The sequence below is a fragment of the Boleophthalmus pectinirostris genome, unplaced genomic scaffold (assembly GCF_026225935.1).
Source record: "Boleophthalmus pectinirostris isolate CB_2022bp ecotype Guang Dong unplaced genomic scaffold, ASM2622593v1 HiC_scaffold_1941, whole genome shotgun sequence".
Lineage (NCBI taxonomy): Eukaryota > Metazoa > Chordata > Actinopteri > Gobiiformes > Gobiidae > Boleophthalmus > Boleophthalmus pectinirostris.
Genome location: NW_026571143.1, coordinates 1 through 17,089, shown reverse-complemented (window position 1 = coordinate 17,089; position 17,089 = coordinate 1). Strand labels below are relative to the sequence as shown.

The following is a 17,089-nucleotide window of genomic DNA, read 5'->3' as shown; positions in this document are numbered from 1 at the left end:
CTTCACAGACTCAGACACTCTGACGAGTGTGGGAAGGAATTCACACTGTCTCATTCACTCAAAGCACATATGAGAATCCACACAGTGGAGAAATCATACATTTTTTACACTTCATCCATGTCCTAAAACAGAGTTTGTTTCTTCAGAAGTGGCATGAAGCAAAATGAGAAGTTTTGTGTCTTAACAGTAGTAACTATATGAGCTCGTCTAATTTCTCTAAGAAAGGTAATACTCTGAATGAATGGGCTCATATTACACTGTTTTATGATCTGTGTTACAATGTCATTTCCTCATAATACAGGAAGTGCTCCACTGTGTTTTTAGAATCATTTGGATCATTTCAGCCCTGGAATTGTTCATCTCTACTGAACTAAAGGTAAAAGGAGCTGCTCACCTGAAAACTACCGCCTCATGACATCACAAAGTGGAACAGAGCATTTGGAGCTTTTGGAAATGTAGAAAGATTAAAAATAAAGAGTTACTCAAACATGTGTGAATGAAACAAAACACAACTCTAGGTCTGTTTTTGAGGAGGGAATATAAAATATAGAATATAAAAGAATATAAAATAACACAGTTTATATGAATAATGTCTCTATAGTTGATCTGCAGCAGCTTTGATACAGACTTGATATGATCTCACAGGCCAAATATAATTATGTTATAATTATGTTTGGCCTTAGTCTGACATGTCTGACATCGATAATAAACATCGAGGTAGTTATTGACTTTGGTTATTACCTGAATCTATGTTTTAACCTTGAGAAGCACATATATTAAAATTAAGCCAACCAACAAAAGGCACCAGTAGACCCCAAACCGTCTGCGTGGCTACAGGTGAACCATGCACCCACTCACCTTTACATCCAGCTGTGACAGCTGCAACGTCCTGAGTCAGAGGGCGGCTGAGCTGGAACAATGCACATGCATGTTCGAAAGCCGAGTGAAGAGCCAACTGAATATCGTTCTGGGCAAGACTCGGGCCACCGCTAACAACCCTCGCCGCCCGACCCCGGCGTCCCAACTGCAGGTACAGACGAACACTACTGGCTCCAGCGAGGGGTTAGGGTCAGCTCTACTCCAGTCCGGTCAGATCCCTGGATTGTTGTAGCCCGTAATGGCTTTGGGCAGTGAGGTAAGCGAAAAGCTTTGGCAAATAAATTCAGTGTCTTGGACCATGAGGATTTTGCCCCACCGGTGGCCATTAATGCATCACCACCAGCCTCAGGTAACCTGCACGAGAGTGAGTTTCCTCTGCTGTCCAGGTCTTCTCCAACTCCAGCCCCAGAACCGCCCGGAGGTTCTGCAGCTGAGCTGTTGCCGCCCGATAACACATAACAAATGAACTATAACATATATATTATAACATATATATACTATAACATATATATACTATAACAAATATATATATATACATATATATACTATAACATATATATCTACTATAACATATATATACTATAACATATATACTATAACATATATACTATAACATATATATACTATAACAAATATACTATAACATATATATATACTATAACATATATACTATAACAAATATACTATAACATATATACTATAACATATATATACTATAACATATATACTATAACATATATATACTATAACAAATATACTATAACATATATATACTATAACATATATACTATAACATATATATACTATAACATAATATATACTATAACATATATATACTATAACATATACATACTATAACAAATATACTATAACATATATATACTATAACATATACATACTATAACAAATATACTATAACATATATACTATAACATATATATATACTATAACAAATATACTATAACATATATACTATAACATATATATATACTATAACAAATATACTATAACATATATACTATAACATATATATATACTATAACAAATGTACTATAACATACATATTACATATAGACTATAAAATATAAACTAAACTTTCATCAGACACACATGAACACAGACACTCATGGATGGAGCTTTAACGAGCTACAGGACAGACGAGGGTCTAATTCAATTGTGGAGAAAAAAAACACTGACCAGTTTTTGTTTGATTGCTGGTTTCCTGTCCACAGTTTTCTTCGCAGCATCCGGCACCTTCTTCATGGTCAAAGAAATGTATTTATTACATGTTACTGTCATTTCAAACTGTTTCATTACATTACAATATGACTGTATTTAAAATATAAAACATGACCCGAATATTACAGCACTTTAACTCTCACCAAAAGAACTGAACCAGGTCTTAACCAGGACTGAACCAAGACTAAACCAGAACAGGAACCAAGAAGAAAACGAAAAACTCACCACTTCAATCCAGCTTAAAAATGCACCGTGACGCGCGATACTCACATTTGTACACAGGAAAATATTACAGTTTTTTTTTACTGCATTACAGCGAAAAGCAACGCAGTACAGCAGCACAGTAACTCAGTACTTTTATAACACGTTACTCCAAACACTGTCTATTAATATGTCTTCATACATATGAGCAAACTGGCTGCAGTCTCCTCAAGCTCACAATCACATACTGGCCGTGTTTTTACCATATTACACAGGCTTTACATCTCATGTGACTCTCACTTATATAAATCATGTATGAATAGGCCTGTGACCATAATCAATAAATCACTTAATCGCACGATAACTTTTAACAAGCTCAGTAACTTTTAGTTAATGTTTAGTGAATTGCCAGAATCGTAAAAATAAATATCAAACGAGTCCGCTGAAAAACAACATGTAACCTGCTCAAGGCTTCTTTTATTTGGAAATATATTAGGATGATAAATGCTTCACATTCATAACATGTTCGTGTGCTGTGCGGGGAGTCGTCCGGTGAGCTCGCATGGGAGTAGAGGTGGACACTCGTACCTCAGGTGAGTCTGTGGGAGTAGAGGTGGACACTCGTACCTCAGGTGAGTCTGTGGGAGTAGAGGTGGACACTCGTACCTCAGGTGAGTCTGTGGGAGTAGAGGTGGACACTCGTACCTCAGGTGAGTCTGTGGGAGTAGAGGTGGACACTCGTACCTCAGGTGAGTCTGTGGGAGTAGAGGTGGACACTCGTACCTCAGGTGAGTCTGTGGGAGTGGACACTCGTACCTCAGGTGAGTCTGTGGGAGTAGAGGTGGACACTCGTACCTCAGGTGAGTCTGTGGGAGTAGAGGTGGACACTCGTACCTCAGGTGAGTCTGTGGGAGTAGAGGTGGACACTCGTACCTCAGGTGAGTCAGTACACTCGTACCTCAGGTGAGTCTGTGGGAGTAGAGGTGGACACTCGTACCTCAGGTGAGTCTGTGGGAGTACACTCGTACCTCAGGTGAGTCTGTGGGAGTGAGACACTCGTACCTCAGGTGAGTTCAGAAGGTGAGTCACAAACCCAGTCAGTTCTGTCATGGTCCACACTAAATTCTATCCTCCTGGTGCCTCTGCTGGTGTGGACTTGCATCGCGGGGCTCCAGAGCTGTTTTATTATCACATTTATAACTTTTTCCCCACACTCCTCTTTGCTGCCTGATAATGAGGCAAAGATCACAGACTTTACCCACACAGGCAGTGCTTTAAATGTCACAGCGCTCACAGATTGGTTCAGATGCCGTCACCATAAATGTACTTGTACCGTCCCACTCCAGCCTCCAGCAGAAGTACAGCCCCACCTGGACACGCCCACTTGTGTTTAGCACAAAGACTCGGGGCAAGATACGGCCCAAAGAGTCCAGAACAACAACACCGATGTCCCTGTGCACATTCAGTTCTCTTACAAAATAAACCTTACACTGTGTCAGTTGTCGTCTATCAAATTTAAAACAGTCTCATGCACCTGAGCGTATTTATCTTTTTTTCAGTCTGTTGGTCATTAAACTTTTTACAAAGGCTCCTTTAGTCATGATTGTTTCAGTGGTGCATGGAAAGGACCAGATCTGCTCTGTCTCACTGCACTGGAGTCTGTTGAGGTTTTCATTGTCCCACTACAGCATCAGGCTGATCTGTGATGGTCTATCCACAGCCCCAGAGACTCCAGCGGTGAACATGTGATACAGTCATGTTCATTCAATGAAAAAATGATAATTCAAACAGAAATAAACAGGTTTATTCAAATCTAACAGCTCAACCTGTAGAAGAATCACTCTCCATTCCTCGTCTTATTGTGCCATCTAGTGGGCAAAAAGTGCAATAGCATAAACTGAAGCAGCGCAGGCTGAGTTCATGTGTTTATATTCTCTTTTGACATTTGTTTACGGACAGTTAAAGGTTGTATAGAGGATTTTCCAAGGAAGGAGAAATCCAGCGACTGTTTGTCCTTTTTCAAATGTTGCGCATGAGTGAAACCACCCCCCCTCCCCTACGTAGAAACACCTCCTCCTGCCTCCTCCTTACGCCACAAACAGGTTTGTTTCTAGAAAACAAGTCCTCATCGCTGCACATGACTTGTAAACAACTAACTACAGTGTTTAGTTAGACAAGGTGGAGAAGTGATGAGCAGGGAGAAGAGCGAAACTCGGAGCGAGGAGAGGAGCAGATAAGGGTGTGCGGAGATTCAGTGCGAATGAAGCTACTACTACAACACGCAGCAGCAAGCGGACTCTTTCTTTGCATTGAAAATGACGTTTTCAGACATAGGATATCACATTCGTGTCTTGAAAAACGTTTGTCTCGCTCTTGGAAATAAAGTACGTTTTCATAATAAGCAGAAGTTTCCTGTCCAGGAGTAATTTGTCGACCAGTGCGTCAGTCTTTAGACTCTTCGTCTGCTTCAGTCGCGCCATCGATGGAATGAATCTACAAGAATCACCTTAGTTTGGCTTCGCTGCTTTTCCCCTTGTCTTCTTCTTTCAGTGACCTCAAAAACTGACTTTCTTTTGCGGTGAACTGCTCCTGGATTCTTGTCGCCATCGCAACAAACTTTGTGCGAACTGCGAGGAAGATATAGGTCAAAAAAGTCGCTAAGAACTGTTGCGTTGGTGGAGTAAACAGCGTCTGTGCCTCTTGCGTCTGTGGACTGTGTGACAGTCGTACGTAAACCACGTAACGGCAGCGCAGGCAAGTCAGTTACTCTAGAAACGTAGGGAGTTTGATTGACAGCCTGTCAGCTCACAGATAACGAGGCAGTGTCGTTATCTATTGGCAAATGTTTAGCCCCACCACGTCCAGAGTTGATGAATTTTTATTCTCTTTTTTTTGGTCATCATAATTACAAGGCGACTGCATCTATAATCTATCACTGACAATTTGAAACAAAAAAAATCCTCCATACAACCTTTAAATAATCAGTTGTTTACAACTTGTACATAAATAAAATGAAACGTACCTGTGACAGACGTATAAACAGTCTCTAATGTGTCTGGACACACATCAGGCTCTGGCTCCTGTAAGAATCACAACAGCAGCGTGACATGGACGCTCATTTTCCCGCCGTTCAGGACAATGTTACAATATCAAGCTAACGTGAACATTTTACATTCTAAATAAAATGTACAAAACTCAAAATTAATGCACCATAATACATCCATTACATGTGGAAACGTCGTCTTATCAACATGTGCTCTTGTTTTTATGCTAAAAGTGTTTTTGTGAAATATTCTTTTGAGTCCAGACTGAACTCACCCTCTGCCGTCTCCAACGGGCTCCTGAGAGAGGAAGTGGAACTACCAAAATAAAACACACGGGAGCGACAAGCACTTCCGGTTTTCAAAATAAAATGTAAAAATGATCAAATTCACATAAAAATGAAAAACAAACATTAATTAAACCAGGACTACACCAGGATCTTCTTGAACAATCTGGGTATAAAAAAGCACAACAACAGAATAAATGGTGATGTTGATTTATTTTTCTTCTTACATTACTGCAGAGAAATACATGACATATTTTTGTATTTAGTTACAGAGCTCAAGAAGTTTATATTTATTTTCAAATAAAACAGTAAAAAATCACAAGTTATAAAGACGGTGATACAAGTGCTGCTGGAAAAAGCTGATGCTGAAAAAATAATTCTGATCTGACACAAAAACTATGAATAGAAAACTTCAATTGAAAAGGCCGGTTTAAGTGTTTGCTTTTCCTGTGATTTTATTTGTTAACGTCTTTGCGGCGTTGTGGCACTGAGCGCAGCTACCGGGGTCAGCCTTATCATCAGAAGACCCTCTAGTCAGAAAAAAATCCATGTTCAGCCTTTATCATCAGAAGAGGATTAGAGGGTAAAGGTTAGGGTTAGATCAGGGGTGTCAAACTCATTTTGGTCCGGGGGCCGTGTCCAACTTACTTTGATCCCAAAGGGGCCGGATCAGAAAACTCATGTCATATAAACCCCAAAAATAGCAATACGTTCAAATCTATTACATAAATCATTTTTAATTGATGAACTCTTTCTTTTACAAAATATTATAATATTATGAACAACCTGAAACTTTAAGAAAAATACAATTTCAACACAAAGTTTGAACATGAACTTGTCTGTAAACAGGAATAAGTCCATTTTTGTTGTAAAATCCTGCACTCGGCTCCACTTTTCTCATGTTGGACATTTTTCTGATGAGGGTCACGGTCAACAGTCAAAACGATCGTCCTTTAAGAGCGTTTGGAAAGAGACAAGTCTTCATTTGTGCTGCTCTGGTGGGAGGGGCCACGTACAGAGACGCTGGAGACGCTGCTGTGATAAACACTGCAGAAAATTAACAAGATTTTAATAGAAAATATAATTAAAATATTTTAGTAGAAAATCAGCCGAGGGCCACATTAAAGGTCTTGGAGGGCCGGATCTGGCCCGTGGGCCATATGTTTGACACCCATGGGTTAGAGGATTAGGGTTAGAGGGTTAGGTAATGATTTTCTGACTACAGGGCCTTCTGACTAGTGGGCTTTCTGACTAGTGGACTTTCTGACTAGGGGGATTTCTGACTAGGGGGATTTCTGACTAGGGGGCTTTCTGACTAGGGGGCTTTCTGACTAGTGGGCTTTCTGACTAGTGGGCTTTCTGACTAGGGGGCTTTCTGACTAGGGGGCTTTCTGACTAGGGGGCTTTCTGACTAGTGGGCTTTCTGACTAGGGGGCTTTCTGACTAGGGGGCTTTCTGACTAGTGGGCTTTCTGACTAGTGGGCTTTCTGACTAGAGAGCTTTCTGACTAGTGGGCTTTCTGACTAGTGGGCTTTCTGACTAGAGAGCTTTCTGACTAGTGGGCTTTCTGACTAGTGGGCTTTCTGACTAGTGGGCTTTCTGACTAGTGGGCTTTCTGACTAGGGGGCCTTCTGGTGATAAGGGTGTAACCCAGCTACCACATCTAGAACTGCCTTAAAGAACAGGGGCACGGAGAGTTTGTGCGTCCAGTGTTCAGTCCCCTCGTGGGATATATGTAAGTCTGAATGTACAAAAGCGTCTCACAGATTTCCGCCTCTTCGCTACGTAAACAGACGTGGAGCTTTAAGTATCAGGGACAATTCTGGGTCAGTCTTTAATATGTGCCAGTGTTTTTAAAATGACTGATCTGAATCGTCTCTCTCTCTCTTTTTTTTTTTTTTCTTCTTCTTTAACAGCGCATCCGTCGGTTTGGATAACGCAGTGGTATTTACGTTTTAATAAAAGGATTCTGTTCAAAGTTTCACGTTTTAAACAAAAAAATAAATTAAAAAAAATTAAATATGACAAAAATATTGAAATCTGAACTGAACAAAGTAATAAAATAATCACATTTCAGAACTATTTGTTTATGATTTTTGCAAATGTATAATTCTGAAGCCCAACTTCATCAAACTTATAATCATCTCAATTTCTTGCGGCCCCTAAAATGAGCAGCTCTGTTACGGAACATCGTTTGTCCCATCAGATTTTGAATTTTAAATCGCGCTGAATTTCTCAGATTGCGTTTTTTTTTTTTTTACTCTGAAAAAACACGTTTGAATTTCTATTCTGAAGTTGAGTCATTGTACATTTTCAATCTGTTTTGAATTGAGAATAAAAATTTCACATTAATATATAGTATAAATATTCAGTTCAGACACTTTCAAGTCTCAAAATTCAGAGCGTAAAATTTCGTGGCAAAAATCCAAGACGTCGAGGCAGAAGCAAACGATCATTTTTCACTCGCTGAATTCCGACCGTTGAATTTGAGGCCTTGAAAAATATTTGTGCTGAATGTTTATTGAACATTAAACACTGAAAATGTACACGTAAAATTTCATCAGCTGAAATTCGGAAAAAAAAAAAAAAATTCACACAGTTAAAACATTTCAAAGTGAGAAATGTGGCGTTTCAAATTCAAAATCTGATGAAACAAATTAAATCCGCGTGTCGTTCGTTCATTTGTTTTTCATTATAAAACCAAAAATAAGAAAACAAAAAAACAGCCATTTTCGTCATTATTTGTCTCCAAAATCAAAATGAAAAAAACAGATAATGATTCGTTTTTTCATTTTTCGATTTTGTGTTTAAATGAAAAATGGAAAAAAAAAAAGGATAACAACGTGACTTCCGTGACTGCAATGCCGGACTGAACCAGGACTGGGACCAGACCAAGACTGGGACCAGGACTGAGACTGGGACCAGGACTGAGACTGGGACCAGACTCAGGACTGAAAACGGTTTAGTCCTGGTTCAGTCCGGCATCGCAGTTTAAGTCACGTAAACAGAAAACGTCTTTATCTGGGTTTTTTTTCCATTTTTCATTTAAACACAAAATCGAAAACTGAATAAAATGAATCATTATCTGTTTTTTTTTCATTTTGGTTTTGACAAAATAGTTGTTTTGTCGTTTTCTTATTTTTGGTTTTATTTTGAAAAACAAACGAACGAACGACACACGGATTAAATGATCTTCCAGATTCTCATTACCGGCATTTTTGTTTTGTAAAAAAAAAAAAAACTCTTCAGACGTGTTTTTTTTTTCGATGAGAAACAGAGTTAGAAAAAGGAAGACTTTGCTCAATTCCAATTTCTTCTTCCTGAATTCAGCAAACTCGGACGCACACGGTCACACACTCGCTCCCCTCGTTTCTCCAACAGCAGATTTAGGCAAAAACACCACATTTCTTCTAGTACATAGTAATAGCAAAAGCTTTCTGAGTCTAAAATTAAAAATAAAATCATCCAAACTTTAAACCCAAAAAGGCACCAACATATTTACAAATCCATTTCATCCTGATTGAGAAAACCCCAAAGGCAAAGTGCAGCGATCACATTGAAGGCAGGTCTGAGCTCCGGCTGTTTCAACACAACAGAGAGAAAAAGAAAGAGTTTGTTTAATGTGACGTTTCAACGACGACAAGTTTAAAAACTCACTTTACTAAGTCTACGTTCAGTCTGCACCTGAAGTGACCCAAATCTGATTTTTTTGTCTCTATGTTCCTGTATCTGATCTTTTAATGTCAGTCTGAACCACACAGATCCGATTTTTTCAAATGTGACCAGGACACTTGGATCTGTGCTCCTGAAACTGACACATATCTGATCTTTAACATGTGACTTCAGTCTGAACGGTCAAAGTGCATTCATCCACCTACACGTTATCAACAAGACACAAACGTCACTATTCTGCTCTGAAGTAGGAGAAAATTGTTCATGAACTCAGTGTGACTGAAGTGAAGCACATCTCCACTCACCACAAAACACCACCACCAAAAACCTGGTCCTTCTCCTTCTCAATCTCCTCCTTAAAACAAGTCAGTTGTTCATGTTGTGGCTCCGGTACGAGAGGAACTTTAAAATCTCCAGGTGCTCGATGCTGCGTCCATGTTTGTTCAACTTGTGTAAACACAGAGACGCTCGCTGCGGTTGACGTCGTCGTGTCTCCAGTGTCACATGTGGGACACTTTTGGGTCGTTTAACGTTCACACTGGAGACAAGCGTTAAGCCCTGCAGTCTGAACGTAGTCTACGTTCAGACTGCAGGGCTTAACGCTCAATTTGGATTTTTTTTTTTGTGAAATCCAATATTTTTGCGAGGTCATTCACATTTCCAATTAAATGTGACTTGTATGTGGGGGTATATGGGGTCCAAAATGCAGCAGCTCGCCTTTTAACTGGAAAGAAGCGGAGGGACCACATCGCTCCTGTTCTTAAATCCCCGCATTGGCTCCCTGTACATTTTAGAATCCATTTTAAAATTTTAATGACTGTTTTTAAGAGTCTTAATGGAATGGCACCTTCCTATTTATTTGAACTCCTTCAGCCACGTGTTCCATCCAGAGGTCTACGCTCTGCAGACCAGCTCCTTCTGGTTGTCCCCAGGACCAGGCTGAGGACCAGAGGAGACAGGGCCTTGTCTGTGGTTGGTCCACGACTGTGGAACACTTTGCCCAAACACTGGAGCACTTTAAATCCTTGCTCAAAACGCACCTTTTCTCCCTGGCATTTGTCTAGAGTTAGAAAGCGACACCTTGGCACCTTGCTGTTATTTTATATATATATAAACTATTGTCATTGCTTTGTCAACTGTATGTTTTATTTAATTGTTCAGCACTTTGGTAAGCTTTGGCTGTTTTAAATGTGCTATACAAATACATTTGATTTGATTTGACTCGTATGTGACTCCAGTGTGAACATTAAACGTGTCATAAAAGTTTCTCACATGTGACACTGGAGACACGACGACGTCAACCGCAGCGAGCGTCTCTGTGTTTACACAAGTTGAACAAACATGGACGCAGCATCGAGCACCTGGAGATTTTAAAGTTCCTCTCGTACCGGAGCCACAACATGAACAACTGACTTGTTTTAAGGAGGAGATTGAGAAGGAGAAGGACCAGGTTTTTGGTCGTGGTGTTTTGTTGAAAGGAAAGTGTGGATGTGGAGACGGAGCCGAGCAATTATTGCTTATATTGTACAGGAAATGAGAAGTCTGTATGTTCTTTGTTCATTTGGGACGGTAGAAAAAGGGGTGGGGTTAAATAAGTATTTACTTCCTCCCACTCCTTTTTCGGACACAAGGAAAATTCAGCGTAACATTTATTTTGCCTGTTATTATAGAATAGAAATATTTACTTTTTGTGTTGTATTTATGTATTTAAGTTTTTTATTTATGTTCTATGTATTACTGTCCGAATAAACATTCATTCAAGATTCAAGATTCAAGTTTCCTTTTTGGTTCTTCCTGTGGATCAGTCCTGCCCATCACCTTCACCTTTCACTATTTTTCAATTCCGTCGGGAAGAGAAACAGTTTGAACGGAGGTTTGAGTCACACACATCTGATTCACTTTTACATTTATGGAGTTCAACAAACAAAGCACGTCTAAACAGAGGCCTGTCGTCATGAACGAATCGGACTTTAGACTTTAGACTTTTTTCACCAGAGCCAAAGTTAGAGATGTTTAAAAACCTGTCGAAAGCATTTTAAGTTTGAAATGGTGTAAAAGTAAAACAGAAAATGAGTTACCTGGAGTTACATGTCCGGTTCTGCAACAGAGAAAAGACTTTGATTAGTTTTAGACATTTAAACAGCCTTAGGTTTAGTCCTGGTTTAGTTCTGGTTTAGTCCTGGTTTAGTCCTTGTTCAGCTCTGGTTCAGCTCTGGTCTAGTCCTGGTCTAGTCCTGGTTCGGGTTTAGACCTGGTTCAGTCCTGTTTTAGTCCTGGTCCGGTCCTTCTCCTAGTCTAGTTCTGGTCCAGTCCTGGTACTGGTTTAGTCCTGGTTTAGACCTGTTTTACTCCTGGTCCAGTGCTGGTCCTGGTCTAGTCCTGGTTCTGGTCCTGGTCTAGTCCTGGTCTAGTCCTGGTCTAGTCCTGGTCTAGTCCTGGTCCAGTCCTTCTCCTAGTATAGTCCTGGTCCTGTCCTGGTCCGGTCCTGGTCCAGTCCTGGTCCAGTCCTGGTCCAGTCCTGGTTCTGGTCCTGGTTCAGTCCTGGTCCAGTCCTGGTCCAGTCCTGGTCCAGTCTGGTCCTGGTCCTGGTTTAGTCCTGGTCCTGGTCCAGTCCTGGTCCAGTCCTGGTCCTGGTCCTGGTTTAGTCCTGGTCCTGGTCCAGTCCTGGTCCTGGTCTAGTCCTGGTCCTGGTTTAGTCCTGGTCCTGGTCCAGTCCTGGTCCTGAGTCCTGGTCCTGGTCCAGTCCTGGTCAGTCTGGTCCAGTCCTGGTCCTGGTCCTGTCCAGTCCTGGTCCTGGTCCAGTCCTGGTCCTGGTTTAGTCCTGGTCCTGGTCCAGTCCTGGTCTAGTCCTGGTCCTGGTCCAGTCCTGGTCCTGGTCCAGTCCTGGTCCTGGTCCAGTCCTGGTCCTTACCCAGTGGTGTCTGGTGGTCTTGCCCAGGTGTGTGACGGCGCAGGTGAACTTGTCTCCCTTCTTGGGGTGGAAGTGGGCGTGCTTGGTCAGGTGGTAGTACCAGTCCTCCTCGAAGGCCAGGTCGGTCTGGTTGGCGCCTTTGATTTCCTCGTTGTTCCTCAGGAGCTTCAGGTCGAGTTCCGGGGGGTAAAACCCGCTCACGTGGCAGATCAGGATGTTGGGTTTGTCGTAGTGTCCAGGATCTCGAGTGTAGATCTGCACTTTGGGAGCCGCTGCAAACATCAAACACACAAGGTCTAAACCAGGACTAAACCAGGACTAAACCAGGACTAAACCAGGACTAAACCAGGTCTAAACCAGGAAAACCAGGTAAACCAGGACTAAACCAGGAAACTAAACCAGGACTAAACCAGGACTAAACCAGGACTAAACTGAACAGGACTGAAAGGACCAGGACTAAACCAGGACTAAACCAGGACTAAACCAGGACTAAACCAGTAAACCAGGACTAAACTAAACCAGGACTAAACCAGGACTAAACCACTAGGTCTAAACCAGGACTAAACCAGGACTAAACCAGGACTAAACCAGGACTAAACCAGTAAACCGGACTAAACCAGGACTGAACCAGGACTAAACCAGGACTAAACCAGGACTAAACCAGGACTAAACAGGACTAAAAACAGGACTAAACCAGGACTAAACCAGGACTAAACCAGGACTAAACCAGGTCTAAACCAGGTAAACCAGGACTAACCAGGTCTAAACCAGGACTAAACCAGGACTAAACTAAACCAGGTCTAAACCAGGACTAAGGACTAAACCAGGTCTAAACCAGGACTAAACCAGGACTAAACCAGTAAACCAGGACTAAACCAGGACTAAAACCAGGACTAAACCAGGACTAAACCAGGACTAAACTAAACCAGGACTAAACCAGGACTAAACCAGGACTAAACCAGGACTAAACTATTTTTAGTATCGATATCGGTGAAAAATGGGGATCTAGTTTTGACACTCGTTTTAAAATCTGATCGTCGATTCTTTTGAGCCTCGATTTCAAACGTCGAGTGAAACATCAATAAATTCCATTCTGGTCATGGGTCGTTCCGCGGCAGGACCGGCCCTGCCACATTCTTCCACCCGAGCGTCACACCGAAGTTTGGACCCAAAATCAGACGCTAATCCGTCCTGAACCAGAACATCCAGACCAGATCCTCATGTTCCTCAGGTCTGGATCCTAAAAACCTCCCAACTTCAAAACAGAGCAGAACCTTTAGAACCTTTAGAACTTTAGAACCTTTAGAACTTTTAGAACTTTTCCTGAATGAGTTTAGAACGACCTGAAGTTGGATCAGAACAAGAATAAGACACAGAGACTAGAACACACATATGGACCTGGTTTAGTCCTGGTTTAGCCCTGGTTTAGTCCTGGTTTAGTCCTGGTTTAGTCCTGGTTTAGTCCTGTTTAGTTCCTGGTTTAGTTCTGTGTTTAGTTTTCTGGTTTAGACCTGGTTTAATTCTGGTTTAGTCCTGGTTTAGTTCTTGTTTAGTCCTGGTTTAGACCTGGTTTAGTCCTGGTTTAGACCCGGTTTAGACCCGGTTTAGTCCTTGTTTAGTCCTGGTTTAGTCCTGGTTTAGTTCTGGTTTAGTTCTGGTTTAGACCTGGTTTAGTCCTGGTTTAGACCTGGTTTAGTCCTGTTTAGTTTTTAGTCCTGGTTTAGTCTGTTTAGTTCTTGTTTAGTTTCCTGGTTTAGTTCTTGTTACTGGTTTAGACCTGATTTAGACCTGGTTTAGTCCTGGTTTAGTCCTGGTTTAGTTCCTTGTTTAGTTCTTGTTTAGTTCTTGTTAGTCCTGGTTTAGTTCTGTTTAGTTTGTTTTAGTTCTTGTTAGTCCTGGTTTAGTTCTGGTTTTAGTCCTGTTTAGTCCTGGTTTAGTTCTGGTTTAGTTCTGGTTTAGTCCTGATTTAGACCTGGTTTAGTTCTGGTTTAGTCCTGGTTTAGACCTGGTTTAGTTCTGGTTTAGACCTGGTTTAGTTCTGGTTTAGTTCTGGTTTAGTCCTGATTTAGACCTGGTTTAGTTCTGGTTTAGTCCTGGACTCGGAGTACACTGTTAGAAAAGTACTTTGAAAAGTACTATTTCTTTAAAAAGTCAAAGTACCTGCGAGTACTCGCTTCCTCTGCGACGTAATGACGTAATGACGTATTGAATCTTCCGTAAATGTGATTAAATCTGTTATTAAATGAGCCAACGACAATCTACGTTTAGTTTAGTTACGTTATAAATAAAAAGAAACAATAAATTCACGTTTATTTAGGCGTTTTTGACGTAAAATATGAAAACACAAAACACGTCAATAAAATCATCTGCGCAGTTCGGACATTGGACAGAATCATAAAACTCCGTAAAGACGAATTATTATAACGAAAACTTTGGTCTAAATCTGCGTCAAATCTCGTTATACGTCGTGGAAACACACGCAGACGTGGCTAAATGAAGCGGGTTACAGCGAAATAACGCGGAGCAAACTTTGGAGCTTACGAGGAAATAAAACAACAACAACGACTGACGACGACGCCATTTTAGGCTCGAGCTGCTCCGCGACGCGTAAAAACAAAAAAAATACTCACAGTTTTTGCAGAAGCTCAGATCGACGTAAAGCACCAACACCAAAACAGACAAAAACAGTCGAGAGTCCATGGTGCTGTCCGTGAGAATGTTCCGGAGTATGAGGCTCAGGTTCGGTTGCGTAAATGCGGAGTGACTCGAGGCGGCTCGGGTCTGAATGTGACTGAGGTTGAAAGTGAAAGTAAAATAAAATGTTCCGGGGGGGGGGGGGTTACTACGCAGCAGAAAATATAAAAAATAAACCTGATGTTGAATGTTTCTTTTTAGGTTTTAGATTTTCTTTCGCAGAGTTTAAGAGTTGAACAGAAAATCCAGACTCACGACGGTTCTGTTTACACCTGGTTTAGACCTGGTTTAGTTTGGATCTGGTTTAGACTTTAGACCTGGTTCTGTCCCTGTTTAGACCTGGTTCAGATCTGGTTTAGACCTGGTTTAGTTTAGTCCTGAATTAGACCTGGTTTAGTCCTGGTTTAGTTTATACCTGGTTTAGACCTGGTTTAGACCTGATTTAGTTTAGACCTGGTTTATGTTAGACCTGGTTTAGTTTAGTCCTGAATTAGACCTGGTTTAGACCTGGTTTAGACCTGGGTTTAGACCTGGTTTAGACCAGGTTTAGATCTGGTTTAGACCTGGTTTAGATCTGGTTTAGTCCTGGTTTAGTCCTGGTTTAGACCTGGTTTAGACCTGATTTAGTTTAGACCTGGTTTATTTTAGTCCTGGTTTAGACCTGGTTCCTGGTTTAGACCTGGTTTAGACCTGGTTTAGATCTGGTTTAGTCCTGGTTTAGTCCAGGTTTAGTCCTGGTTTGGTCAGAGTTTTGGTTGTTTCGCTCGGGCTCATTAACAGTAAAAGTTGAGTTGTTTTATTTATTTATTATTGTTTCTTGTTTTATTATTACCTGTTTTTTTTGTTTTGGTTTGTTTTTTTCTGGAGCTGTAAACTTATTCCCAACACTTAATTATTCGTATTCAAAAAAAAAAAAAGTACTTTCAATACTTAAGTCATTTCTCTATTACAATTTTATGTACCTGTACTTTATTTAAGTAAACGGAGTGTGTACTCTGGATACTTTTTACTTTTACTTCACTGCGTTTGAGAGCAGGTATTTGTACTTTCTACTGCAGTACATTTTGAACCAGGACTGAAAAGTAAAAGTATTTTTTTAAGGTTTATTTTAACACATTTATAGTTTGAGGAAACAAAAAAAAAAAAAAAAAAATACAGATAAAAACCTTTATAATATCTCAGCATCTGTGTGAATACTTTTACTTTTACTTTTTTTACTCTTTAAGTACTTTTTTAATCCTGTACTTTAATACTTTTACTTTTATGTGATACTGGCTGATTACTTTTATTTATTTTTTAGATATTTTTTATTTGTTTTGCTCAAGTATTTGTACTTTTACTAACAAAACTGAGTACTTCTTCCAACGTTGTTCAGTTTAGTACTTCTAGTAATATGACAGAAGTATTTTTATTTGTATTGGAGTAATCACTGACGAAACGCAGTACTTAGATTTTTTTAAATAATTATTTACTTATTATTTATTTATTATTTATTATTATAATAGATAATTATATATTATTTTTTTATTTTATTTTTTTTATAATTATTTATGTATTATATTTTGTATTGTGATTTTATTGTGTTTCTTATTACTTTGTGTACGAACTCTGCTAAAAAAAATAATAAAATAAACTCGCCTCGTTGTCAAGTTGCGTAACAAATGACTTCATCGTTACGTTTCTGTACGACAGCGCCCTCTGCTGCGGAAAACACGTCACAGCAGGAGAGTTTTTAAGTTTAGTTTAGTACAAAATGACCAAATAAACATTAAAAAAGTGAAGCGCAGTGAAGTAAATAAACATTTTTAAACGGGAGACGTTGGAATTATTCTTCAGTGTTTATTTTCCACACGAGACGAGTTTTATTTGAGATAAACAGGAAAGTACCTTTTATTTCCTGGTAAAGAAAAACCTGACATAACTCTGCTGCAATTACAAAACACAACATGGCGCCGGGTTTGTTTTGATTCTTTTCAGCTGACGTCATCCGAGAGCTCGGGGGGTTTGACGCTAACCTGAGGCACTGCTCTGTCTGAGGCTCCGTCAGACTTTCACCTGAGTTTTGTTTTAACGCAACTCGACCAGAAAGACCCGACTCACCTGAACTCCAACAGTCCGTGTGTCATTCGTTCTTTAGTTTTTCAATATAAAACCAAAAATAAGAA

The 17,089-nt window shown here is 40.2% G+C and overlaps 2 protein-coding genes across 2 annotated transcripts; both read right to left on the bottom strand.

The window, feature by feature from the left end:
- Positions 1–864: 864 nt before the first annotated feature.
- On the bottom strand, positions 865–3,481 carry LOC129409343 (uncharacterized). The gene is made up of 5 exons (XM_055155068.1): positions 3,413–3,481; positions 3,348–3,358; positions 2,908–3,252; positions 2,077–2,136; positions 865–1,314 (listed from the first exon to the last, which is right to left on the bottom strand). The coding sequence occupies exons 1-5, from the start codon at positions 3,479–3,481 to the stop codon at positions 1,044–1,046; spliced, it is 756 nt and encodes a 251-aa protein (XP_055011043.1). The 3' UTR covers positions 865–1,043.
- A 2,360-nt stretch (positions 3,482–5,841) lies between these two features.
- Positions 5,842–15,035, bottom strand: b2ml (beta-2-microglobulin, like). Its single transcript, XM_055155067.1, has 4 exons — positions 14,861–15,035; positions 12,231–12,502; positions 11,398–11,418; positions 5,842–9,226 (listed from the first exon to the last, which is right to left on the bottom strand). Exons 1-3 carry the CDS (start codon positions 14,928–14,930, stop codon positions 11,404–11,406), a joined length of 357 nt encoding a protein of 118 aa, XP_055011042.1. The 5' UTR covers positions 14,931–15,035; the 3' UTR covers positions 5,842–9,226; positions 11,398–11,403.
- Positions 15,036–17,089: the final 2,054 nt, after the last annotated feature.

What these genes read in the sequence shown, in the direction of transcription:
- LOC129409343 (XM_055155068.1), bottom strand. Translation starts at nt 3,481, where the DNA reads ATGCAAGTCCACACCAGCAGAGGCACCAGGAGGATAGAATTTAGTGTG. An exon ending in CTCCCACAGACTCACCTGAG is followed by an intron (nt 2,137 to 2,907) that starts GTACGAGTGTCC and finishes TTGACCATGAAG; the next exon opens with AAGGTGCCGGATGCTGCGAA. An exon ending in CAGCAATCAAACAAAAACTG is followed by an intron (nt 1,315 to 2,076) that starts GTCAGTGTTTTT and finishes GGGCGGCAACAG; the next exon opens with CTCAGCTGCAGAACCTCCGG.
- b2ml (XM_055155067.1), bottom strand. Translation starts at nt 14,930, where the DNA reads ATGGACTCTCGACTGTTTTTGTCTGTTTTGGTGTTGGTGCTTTACGTC. An exon ending in TCTGAGCTTCTGCAAAAACT is followed by an intron (nt 12,503 to 14,860) that starts GTGAGTATTTTT and finishes TGATGTTTGCAG; the next exon opens with CGGCTCCCAAAGTGCAGATC.